This window comes from Micropterus dolomieu, linkage group LG09 (assembly GCF_021292245.1).
Source record: "Micropterus dolomieu isolate WLL.071019.BEF.003 ecotype Adirondacks linkage group LG09, ASM2129224v1, whole genome shotgun sequence".
Taxonomy (NCBI): domain Eukaryota; kingdom Metazoa; phylum Chordata; class Actinopteri; order Centrarchiformes; family Centrarchidae; genus Micropterus; species Micropterus dolomieu.
Window position 1 is genome coordinate 16,748,806 of NC_060158.1, and position 11,128 is coordinate 16,759,933.

Consider the following 11,128-nt stretch of genomic DNA (forward strand, 5'->3'; position numbering starts at 1 on the left):
TAAATTAGATTGATTAGAGTAATAAGATTCATAGCTCAAAAACTGTGAAATCAAATTGACCTTTTCCTTTCTTTATAGATCTGTATTTCTCAGTAGAGATCAACACATTTTATTTATATAGCCTCTGAAAATAATCAACAAAGGTAATCCCCAATCACAAAATGTATTTTTATACTCAAATGCATCATATTATTACTATTATTTTGCAGGAGCATGTCTAAAGTGATGTAAATGTAACATGTATGTTGTTTTCTTTCCTTGTGAAAAACGTTGTGATCTCTGGTTTTGATTAGTTATATATTAGATACACAACTCTTGTTGTGTTTTGACTCAATATTCCAAAGTCTTGGAGCTCTGATTGCAAAGTCGTTATCACTTTTGTGTATCAAACTTTATTGAAACGTGTTTTCTCAACCCAATTCATATACAGTATGTTGAGGACTCAACTAAACAAAACTCAATACCTCTCAACGCCGGTTAAAGGTTTCCACAAGAAGGTTTTTGGGACTGTGGTAAATTAGGCTATATTTGGACAGCATTATGGACAAAACACTAATATTTGGACCACAGACCCTTCTTCCACTCTGCCTCATAAAAAACATCCTGATGTGTCAACCGTAAAACTTCACTCTCATTCACTTTTCCCTTTTGCCATTGTCCAAGAACTGCATTACATAATTGAGATTCTGTGTGTTAAAAAAACAAAAGACATGGAAAAGGAATGACTAGACTACTGTTTGGCTGTAAAGTTTGTCATTAGCTTATGCGTACATTAAAATTATGTACAAATTTAACAACAGAAATTAGCATGTTATCAGTTTCAGCATAAAGAGTTGAAGGGTTACTTATTAAAATTCTCTCTTTCTCGCTGGGGGACAAGCCTATCGGGGTGATGCAAGCAGCACTACTATACAGTATAGTAAAAGGACTTTGCACGTCCTTTTGGTGTTGTTTGTTCACACTGCAAAGTGTAAAACATTCACACCGAGGTTCAAATGTATGCAGCAAAGATCTGATCTCCTAAATGAAGGAAGATCATTTAATAACTCATTTACTCTACATCCCAGCACTGGACATTTACATCAGCTGTTAACTTTACCTACAGTACCTGCCCTTACTTTATCAAAGGGTGATAGATTAATCACTTGCATCATTTACAAACTCTTGTTTATAGCAATAATACCAGTATCATCCCATTATACACCAGTCAACAAATTAAAAAACTAAACTATTTTTAGTGCAAATCAGCAAGTAACATCAGCAGTTCTTTATTCAATAATAAAATAGCAAGCAGCACATTTGACCTTGTTGTTTCATTACATTTACTTTCAAAAGCTGCCAAAAAAAAAAATCCACTCAAGCACAAACCTGAAGTGAGCCATCACACATTAATTGAATTTCAGTTGATTATTCTTTGGAGTTATTCAGGCCCAACTTGTACATAACAAAATGGTCCAAAAGAAACAGAAAATGTAGGTGTTACTTCAACATATGTGACAACTACACCACCGCCTCATTGTGATTTGAAAGTTTTGTAATTTCTGTTTCTCTGAACCAATACAAAGTATTTATCACAGAAAAACTGCCTGCTGCTACACATAGTTTGATGCTTAATGTTACTGAGCATGTTTCTCACCCTCACTTAGTTAGGATACATGTAAAACCTAGAAAAATATGATTACATTCTAGTACTTTTCCCTTTAAATGAATGAGCCAATACTGCTTGCATAAAAAGTCACTTTTAAATTCTTGGATAACAAAAACAAAGTATAATTTTAAATATCCTTCATTTTAAATCAGAAGGCAATACCTGTTTATATGTAACCATGTGACGTAACACCTACAACACCTATATGTCAAAGCACATCCAAGGAAATGTCACAAACTAGGCTCATTTCAATTTAATGGTAAATTTCATCAGTTTACAGATTTGGGTGAATTAAAATGTAAAATCCTTGTCAGTTTCATGTTAAAAGAATACTTTGTCATATAAAATAAATGTTCTAACTGAAAATCAAAGGGGAGAAAGTTTAATACTGATCTCAGAGGCTATGAAGGTTGTATTACTACAGACAAAACATCCCTCCATTAGAAGATTCCCATTTCTGACAGAAACCAGATACGTTTATTTTAGAACATTAAAAATGCCACAGCCCGAGTGGAGCTCATGCTGGACCATCTAAGTGCCATTTTATTCAATGGCTACCAGTTTCTTGGGTAGAAACATGGTCTCAGTGTCGTGTGGCAATATATGCACAATTCAAATTGTCTTATGTAAACATAATGGAGTTTTTGTTCCATCTTTACTTCCTGAAGTCAGCAAACCTTACAAACCAGTAGCTCTGAAATTAGGATCAGAGTGGGCCCCATAATTCAGAGCTTGCCCAGGTGGGATAAAAGCATTTGACCGGTACATACCGTGACCATCCCCGCCACCGACTGGATGAGGAAGGTGATGGTCAGGGTTTGTCCATGGCCCAGTATTGTAGTTGGGGTTAGACATCACCACATGGCCTACTTGGGTGGCTTGATGGGCCGTAGTTTGTGTCATATTACTATGTGGAGCTATCGGGACATGGCCAATGGTGAACTCCATGTATGTTTGCAATTGTCTCTGTTCAATCTCAAGAAACTGTGCTCTAGGCTCTGGAGCAATGCTGCAACTGTGAGCAAGGGAATCTCCGAAGCGAGGATGCATGTTAATCCTAACAGCATCAAAATGAGGCGCCAATTCGCCTGCTGTGTGCTGCTCCACACCACCTGTCCAAAGACTTGTATGCTCTTGTGTCATGTCCTGATATTGGGGCCATTGTTGGTAATAATGTTGAGTTGCGTCTGCACTCGTCTCTCTTGGTCTCTCTTCTCTTGGCACTTTTACCCTTGTGCCGGAATTGTACCACTGCTCAGTGTAATCTTTCTCAATTCTGCTGGAAGAGTCATAAGATAACCAGTCCTGAGTGTGGGGCGCAGCAGCCGACAGCCCCTTGTTGTGTGTCTGTGGGCCTTCATTTTGGCACTCATTGTAAAACCTTTTACTTGATCTTTCTTCAGAATTGTGCTGTCTGTTGTATTCATTTGGCTCATAAAACCGTTTGTCTTTTGGCTCAGTTATGTCTTCAGGCTGGTTGAAGTACTGATTGTCATTGAAGTAACCATTTGCCTCTTCATTCACCTCTTGTCTGACTGTGAAGGTTATTTCTGGCCCCATGTACTGACCAGCGCCTGCATGTCCAATATAGAGGTCTTGCTGAAGTTGTGGGGTTGTACCCATTGATGTGTGTTCAGCATGGTTAACTGCAAATGATCCAGCCTCACAGTCCTCTGACTGAGACTCTGGCAAGGGAATGAGATCCGAGTCCAATGAAGGTGAGTATGCGGATGATACAGGGAAGCTGTCCACACTCAAAGACGTCCTCTCCAGCAGCACTGCACCTTTGGTAAGAGGCAGGCTTACCTTGAACACCGTATTACTCACTTTCCTCGTCTTCCTCCTTGATCTCCTCCTTTTTGCACATTTCTCTGGAATGCCTTGATTTGAAGTCTTGTTCATACTCGGCCCTTAAAGAAAAAGTATATATCGGACCCACAGAGCTCAAAAAGAAGGTAAATTACAATACTGAATTACAGAAAAAACAAACATAAGTTTTGGACCCCTTCAAGTGAATTAGACACACACCTTTGACAGCTATTTTGGCCTTTTGGATTTTAGTATGTGTCCAATCATTACACAGCATCTTTATACCTGGAAAATTACAACAAAAAAACAGGGGATATACAAAGAAAAAAAATACAAACATACATAAGTCTTTGCACTCAAAAAAATCATTGGGTGAAGAACAAAGAGTGTGTTTGAATGCTGGAAAAGAAACACTGCAGTGGTCGAACACAGTAAAAATAGGGGTGAATAAGACAACAACAGATAATAGAAAAAAGTTTAACTCTGCCCTTTTACACCACAAAGTATAAACTGCTCTCAAAACACACTCCCCTTTACTATAAAAGCTGGCTGTAAAAGTTTCTAATTTATTCCCTCATGGAGAGCAGAGGCTATGCTTGCCTTGGATTCATGGTAGTTACCTCTCAAGCCTGGGGGCAGTTCAGTGTTTCAAACTTGAGACCTTTAAGAGCATCACTTTTATGGACAGCGTCAAGTATTACACCACGTCTTAACTAAGTATTGGACTTAAATAAGTATTATACTTACATCATGAATCACTCCTCAAGACAGTTGGAGCTAAATAGGTGAATGGTTTATGGCCAAACAAGAAAACAGTGGACAGACATACAACTGTACTTACACCAGTGGTAACTTTTGCCAGTCAGTTGGATACAGAGGGATTCTGGTGCGTTTACCACCTGGAAACATGAGATGTTTGAACATTTTGATGGACATAGGAGTAGAAATGAACTCGAGACCTTTTTAGGTACACCTAGCATCACCAAGGCTGGATAATGTGTGCATATGAGCAAATATGATACCTTCAGCTCTCCTCTTCCCTCCTCTTGCTCCACTTTCTTGGCCAGTGACAGGAGAATATGATCGTTGTCCTTAATATCTGCCATCATTACATCCACCTGCTCAGGATGACTTTCCATCTACACACAGACGTTTTCAGTGAAGTTAAACCTACCATGTTCCCTGAAGCCTCTGGATGTGTAAAGGTAAAGGGATTTGTGTTTTTGTTAATATCAAATATTGATCCACAACAAACTGACCAAGTAGTTCATGAGATGGGAAGAGCTGGTTAGGTGATCGATGATGTCCTTTTTGGTGGATTTGATGCGGCAGCAGTGACATAAAAAACAGTATGTGTGGCCGTCTTCACCTCTACACTCAACCAGGCGGAAAAGACCTGTTGCAAACATGTATTAGCAGTTTTTTAAAGCAATAATTGAGATAAAATAGAGTTAGATAAGAACCACTCTCACGACTGTACGGTAAATATGTAGCCGGATTCAGCAGCAAGTTAGCTTAGCTTAGCTGGAAATAGTTAGCATGGCAAAATAAAAAAAAAAAAGACAATTCGCCGTTTTACAGGGGTCACGCTAGTCCTTGGCCAGGAGCAGTTTCCGAGCAAGCAGTGTAAACTCTAGGAATGGTCCCGTTCAAGAAATTAGCCAAGCTAAAATAAGATAAACTAACCAGCTGCAGGTACATATTTACTGTACAGACATGAAGGTGGTATGAATAAACTCTTTTTAGCAAAATGTTTAACTATTTGTAAAATGTGCCATACTCATAATATATGCAGTAGCATCAATGCGAATTACTGATGTCAAAACAGCTTCAATCAACATGTGCAGAAATGTCTTCTCCTACAACCTACTGTAAAATGTGTACTTCTCAATCATGCTGACACCAGTTTGACATTTTCTGTAATTGTAGCACCTGTTGTTGCTATCCTTTATCTGTGCTCACCAATCAGGGGCTCAGTTCCTGTGTAGCTATCAATGAAGCTGCTGCTCTTCTCTGATAACACAGAGGGTTCGGCTGACATCGGAGTATTGTCCAACAGTGATACAGACATGTTGCTTAACCAGTCTTCTGCCTTGATAGAATCCAAAGTGGACTGTATCAGAGATGGAGGCTTGTTAGTCTCTGCTGAGGTCCTGAGGGATTTCTTGGACTGTCTCCGCTGGTTCTGGGGAGGCAATACAATCCTCTGCGGATGGATGGGATTGTGCTTGAACAGCACAGATGTGGTCTCTGAATGGTTCTCAGGTTTACCCTGCCCCTGCCCATATCTTAAGATATTTATCAGAGTTACCACTGTGGTGTTGGAGAGAGAAAGAAATCCATAAAAGAAAAAGAGACATACATATGGAAATAATGGCACAAAAAACACAGAAGGGTGATAGGAAAAGACCTAGGGTGGGATTGAAGAGGTGGATATAGAAGATGTTTAGAACCACTGTTCTGAAGAAGTGAATAGTCACTGACCGTTATTCTCCGTGTGTGTTGCCATCTTCTGGTATGTGGCGTCTTCAACCTCTAACAACTTAATATGAAGGTGCAAACAGATATGAGTACCTGTATCAAAACACTCCTGTCTTTGAAACTGCAAACAAAGACATACACGATCAAAACAACATACCTGGACATCTCCAGGTCCCTCTTTTTCCTCAAGTATCTTGGCCATCTTCATCAGTGGCCAAGCCAGCTTGGACAGGTCGAACTTGTCCTTCCATTCAGACACTAAGTGGGGATGCCAGGCTTTCTGTCAAGCACACCAAAGGCTATTAATAAACTACAAAGGCAGCATGCAAACTTGCCATCACGACTTCTTCTGCAGTGCTACTTACAATGTAGTTGTATCTGTGGAGACTTCCCGTAATGTGGTTCCGCATGTCAGCTTTACTAAGTCGACACACACACACCTCACACAGGTACAGTGCTTGTTTGTTTTGTGCACCCGCCTTCATACATTCTATAATGCTGCCTAGGCCTGAATGTACATAAAATGACAAATTATTTCAATACACACATACCCACCCCAAAAAACATTTTTTTGTTGCTACAGACCAATAATGGGTTGCAGTCTGTTCTTGTTGTTCAAATACACTTCCAGAGAATCGAACAGCTGGCTTTTGGTAGAAATTCCTGAAAACAGAGAATGCATCTAATATACAGTAGAAAAGGCATGGTTAAATGGTGTGAGCATGGAAGCCCACATACAGACAGTGAAGGACATACCTTTCTGTGACCCAACCGGCTGCATGCTGCAGTTGTAGAATCAACACCTGCATACAGTTAAAGTTGGAGCTTACAGTGAGTGATTGAAAAAAAAGTGTTCTTCTCGCCAATTTTCACTTATGATGAATAAAAGAAAGAATAAAACTCTGTCAGCCCACGTGGTCCTGCCTTTTGGTTTTATCAGATGGACACTGTAGAAGACGAAATATATAACTCTGGTTCCACACTGAAGAATCTTTACTTCAGAAGAATACAGACGATTATTATGAGCATTCATGCAGCATGGAGGGAAACATACAGGCTACATCAGTAATTGTCTAGACCTCCATCCTGAGGTTCTCCTCACAATAAAACAAAAGGTTTCACTCACAAGGATCGTTAATCAGAGTAAAATAGTTTGCCTCAACACAAAGCTCACTGTCATATGGAAAGGTGGGCACTTAAATCAAGATACACAAAGACAATATCAAGATAAAAAAAATCTATTTTCTTCTATAACACACAAATGTGATATCAGCGAAGAACTTGGTACAAGCACGTACGGACAGACAAACCAAAATCTTAAGTATTCCAACTCAGTTTATTTGTCCTCTAACATTTCCGTGATTTCTGAATGTGTCAGCGGAACAGAGCACATTTTCAAGATCCATTAATCATAAATACTGGCTAGCCTGCAATTCCCACACAAAGCTGGCCACAAGTGAAGGCCTTCCCGTGTGTTATCTATCTAACAAGGCAGAAACCACTCATTTCTACAAGTATTCCTTCTGATGAAAAAATTAGTGTGCTTGTGGCCAAATGTCTGAACTATTTTAGATTTCCCCTAAATTAGCATGAAGAAGTGAAGAAATTACAGAAAAGGCACAGATAAGCATAAAAATTACTTGAAACATACTTTAGAAAAGTAAATAAAAGTAAGCGGGGAAAGTCTATGAACCAGGTTCAGCCGAAGAAACCTTCTTAATCTATTTAAGATCAAAGACAGGAATGCCATCACAGGCCTCTGACCACCACAATCATCATCTAATCACATTAGCCCCCATGCAGAATAGTAATTTACCTTCATATATCATTATATCAAGTCATTTTGCCTATCCATGCTCTCACCAAAATTTACAGACTTCCACATTTTTTAATCAATATAAAACTGCAACTCTAAATAATCAACCAAAAATATTAGGGTCCAAATATTATTCTGTACACAATGTCCCCACCACACCCAGTTATTTACCGAACATGGTCACATTCCAAACTATTGAGGCTAAACACTTTTTGTGTCTTTACATTAAGATAAATACAATACAACTCATGTTACTTTAAGTTACCAGTGTTATCGTTCATGGTGAGAAATTTTGATTGCCTACATGCCAACGTTGTGTACGCATACAGCCAGCCAGCATGCTTCAGGATGTGGACTGTATGTATCTTGACAGCACTGAGCTTTCTATCTCAGAGAGTTGGACTGTTGATCATGTGTGTTTCTTCCATGCACTGGGGGTCGCTGTAGTTTTGGTCACACCTGAGATGGTGTAAATAGTTGAACATAATTTACACAGTTCTATCATGTCTACCTCCTGATTTTGATTCACCAGTCTATTAGTATATTGAAAACTTTTGACATATTATAATCATGTGAGCTTTGATTGACTGAGTTTAGTTCTGTGTGTGTTTATAAGTACGTACATGTCCTTATAATCCTTATTGTAGTTGTATATTAGATTCTCCTTCACTTACATTGAAATAAAAATAACCACAGAGGCTAATATTGTAACAGTGGCTCTAAATTAATCTGTAGCCACCAGATGGCGCTGCAATATCATCATACTGTTGAGCTGAAATCCAGAGGCAGCGTGCCTGTAAATAACCAAAACATTGCAGTTTTTTCTGTTCACTTCAAAAAAATATAACTAGGGAAAAAATCCTATTTCTATAGGAACTGCCTCAACGTTTTGGCAGATAACTTTAAACCGCATTTTACAGTTGATTCCACTTTTATCAAATTCCGTGTGTTTCCGCGTCGCTGAAATCACAGCACCCCAATAAGCAGAGAGATAAATTAGCGTCAGCAAGCGTTAACTGTAACTTAGGCCTAAGTTACTTAACGTACTTTGTAGACACCCCTGCAGCCCAATAAGATATCTCTTTTCTATATATTCATGGTTAAGACCCCGACACTCGAGGGTAAAATTTAAAGGGTTAATTAATCTCAGTTGCTGCTAACGTTACACTCCAATTCCATCAAAAAAGAATGTAACTTCAACGACAGACACCAAGACAAGACACAAGACACCAACGACATTAACCTGCGCCACTGACGTTAACTAAAGGTGTGCGCTTCCTCGTCGAGCTGGGAAACTTTTTCAGTGCAACAGCCAACTAACGGTAACGTTACAGTTTTAACAGCCGTTAACCGTTAACGTGTTCCCTGCCACAGCTGACAAACGTTAACGTTAACATGTTGTCACAAATAGCGACGATAATATACGGTAATTTACAGATTACAGCAACTTTTCAGTTACCTTAAACGACCAAAACCAACAAACTTCTTCTCAACGTGCCACCGAAACATTTGTACGTTACAATACAATAAATAAATACATTGACTTCCTACTGTAGACCTAACGTTACTTAACGTTACCGTTAGAAAATTAACGTCCGTGTCCGCCTGGATGAGGTAATCGATCGAAAGGAAGCAACGTTCACAAAGAGTGTATAAAGGTCAGCGGCACATCCGCTGCTGCTCTTCACGTTGTAAAAGAGGGAGTGAGCAGAACAAGGACGATTTCTGACCAATCAAACCAACATTGCTTAGAACTGCGTGTGTTTCTATGAGGACCAATTTCAGATCCAAGCCACCTTTAGTGAGGGTATTTCGGCATTTGTGAGGACATTTCCTCACTGCTTCTGAGGACTGTTTCAAGTTTGATGTTTGTTTAGTTAAACAAAACACAAATATATGCTGGGATTAATAATCACTGTTCAAGGGACAACAAAATTTTGGGAACCCATTATTTCCTGCTGTAAGTGTCTTGTTTTATCCCATTATGGTGAACTCAATTTGAACATCCTTCTATTCTTCCTTTAGACCAGGGCTTCCTGTCCTTTGCTGTTGCGCAAACTCATCCAGGGGCGCTCTCTCGCTCTCTCTCTCTCTCTCTCTCTCTCTCTCTCTCTCTCTCTCTCTCAAGTTTTATTTATGCTTAGCTATCATATTCTTGCATTAACATTTCCAGATTATGTTAGGCCTATTTCATAGTTCAGTTGTGTGTTTGTTGCAATTTTTGGGATTGGTTATTATTGGTTTTGGATTAGAGTTAGGGTTAGGCATTTGGTTAGGCTGAATTCAGACCAATCAGGGGCTTCTGTGAAAATGCATTTTGAAAAATTGGGGGTAGTCAATTTATGCTGTGGTGGTGGGGGCCATAGGGGATTCCAAAATAACCACAGCGACCTGCGTCAGAAAGGTTAAAACTATGCTGAAAAATAGAGAATAAAGCTCCTGTGGTTTGTGTTCATTTGTTTATGGGAGAGAGACAGAGAGAGTGCAGTTGTCAATCAGAGAATCACAGCCACACTGGATTTTGTCTGAATTAGGGCTGCAGATACTGTAAATAAAATTATATTTAGATGATTTTGACAGAAAATACGATTTGCAATATGATTCACGATTAGTGAGAATGATTATTTTTGCATCACAGTTTTCAATTTCACTGAAAAACTATTAAAACTATTAAAGTCAAGATGATTTCACATTTGTTGGGGTCTGTACAAAACAAACTCATTTTCTCTCATCTGGAGAACAGGATTTGTAGGCCATGGCGTCTCCGCAGCACTACAGCACTACATTATAACTGCAGCTTCTGTCATTTGGATATTGCACTTTTTTGATTGATTTTGATCATATTCCGATTAATCATCACAAAGAATGTTTAAGTGACTGTATAGGTCTAACCAAATATAATTTCTTCACAAGACAAGATGCAAAAACACCATTCAGGGCTCATTAGGAAACAACGCTGAGACGACACCAGAGTCAGATAAAAGGGCTAGTGTTAAAACAGGAGACAAGGAACATCAGGCAGTGAGGGAGAGTAGGAAAATATTGAAATTTAATGCATAAGCGAGTGTAAGTGACAGGAGCAGATATGTTAAAAGGGGTAAAGCTTAGAAGAACAAGACACTTAGTAACTGACACTAAATACTGGGAAATCAGGAAACTAACAGTTCTCAAAATAGTGATTAATGAACCCTAACACATTGTGAAAGATTGATTTTCAACAAACATAACATCCCTGTGTTTTTTAAACCCAAGAACAAACTAAGACAGAGGCTGGTACACCCCAAAGACCGCACACCCAAACACAAGAAAAGCAATCTAGTGTATGCAGTCCAGTGCAGTGAGGAATGCACAGACCTGTACATTGGGGAGACTAA

The 11,128-nt window shown here is 39.1% G+C and overlaps 2 protein-coding genes across 9 annotated transcripts in view; both read right to left on the bottom strand.

Moving 5' to 3' along the window:
- Positions 1 to 1,252: 1,252 nt before the first annotated feature.
- The window catches only part of LOC123976200, a 15,603-nt gene continuing 5,727 nt past the window's right edge, over positions 1,253 to 11,128 (bottom strand). The window contains exons 1-11 of one of the 8 annotated variants that reach the window (XM_046058137.1): positions 9,333 to 9,773; positions 6,695 to 6,741; positions 6,524 to 6,601; positions 6,304 to 6,446; positions 6,096 to 6,218; positions 5,942 to 5,999; positions 5,420 to 5,770; positions 4,717 to 4,853; positions 4,299 to 4,596; positions 3,677 to 3,742; positions 1,253 to 3,558 (exon numbers count right to left, since the gene is read on the bottom strand). In XM_046058137.1, the coding sequence (XP_045914093.1) occupies positions 2,327 to 3,558; positions 3,677 to 3,742; positions 4,299 to 4,596; positions 4,717 to 4,853; positions 5,420 to 5,770; positions 5,942 to 5,999; positions 6,096 to 6,218; positions 6,304 to 6,446; positions 6,524 to 6,601; positions 6,695 to 6,719 (2,511 nt within the window). In that variant the 5' untranslated portion in view covers positions 6,720 to 6,741; positions 9,333 to 9,773 and the 3' untranslated portion in view covers positions 1,253 to 2,326. The other 7 variants (XM_046058139.1, XM_046058142.1, XM_046058141.1 and 4 more) reach the window with 7 other exon arrangements.
- Positions 6,367 to 11,128, bottom strand: part of LOC123976198 — an 81,178-nt gene continuing 76,416 nt past the window's right edge. Inside the window, exon 51 of the transcript XR_006826285.1 lies at positions 6,367 to 6,378. The gene's annotated coding sequence lies outside the window, so the exon portion shown is untranslated. The remainder of the gene's footprint in view (positions 6,379 to 11,128) is intronic.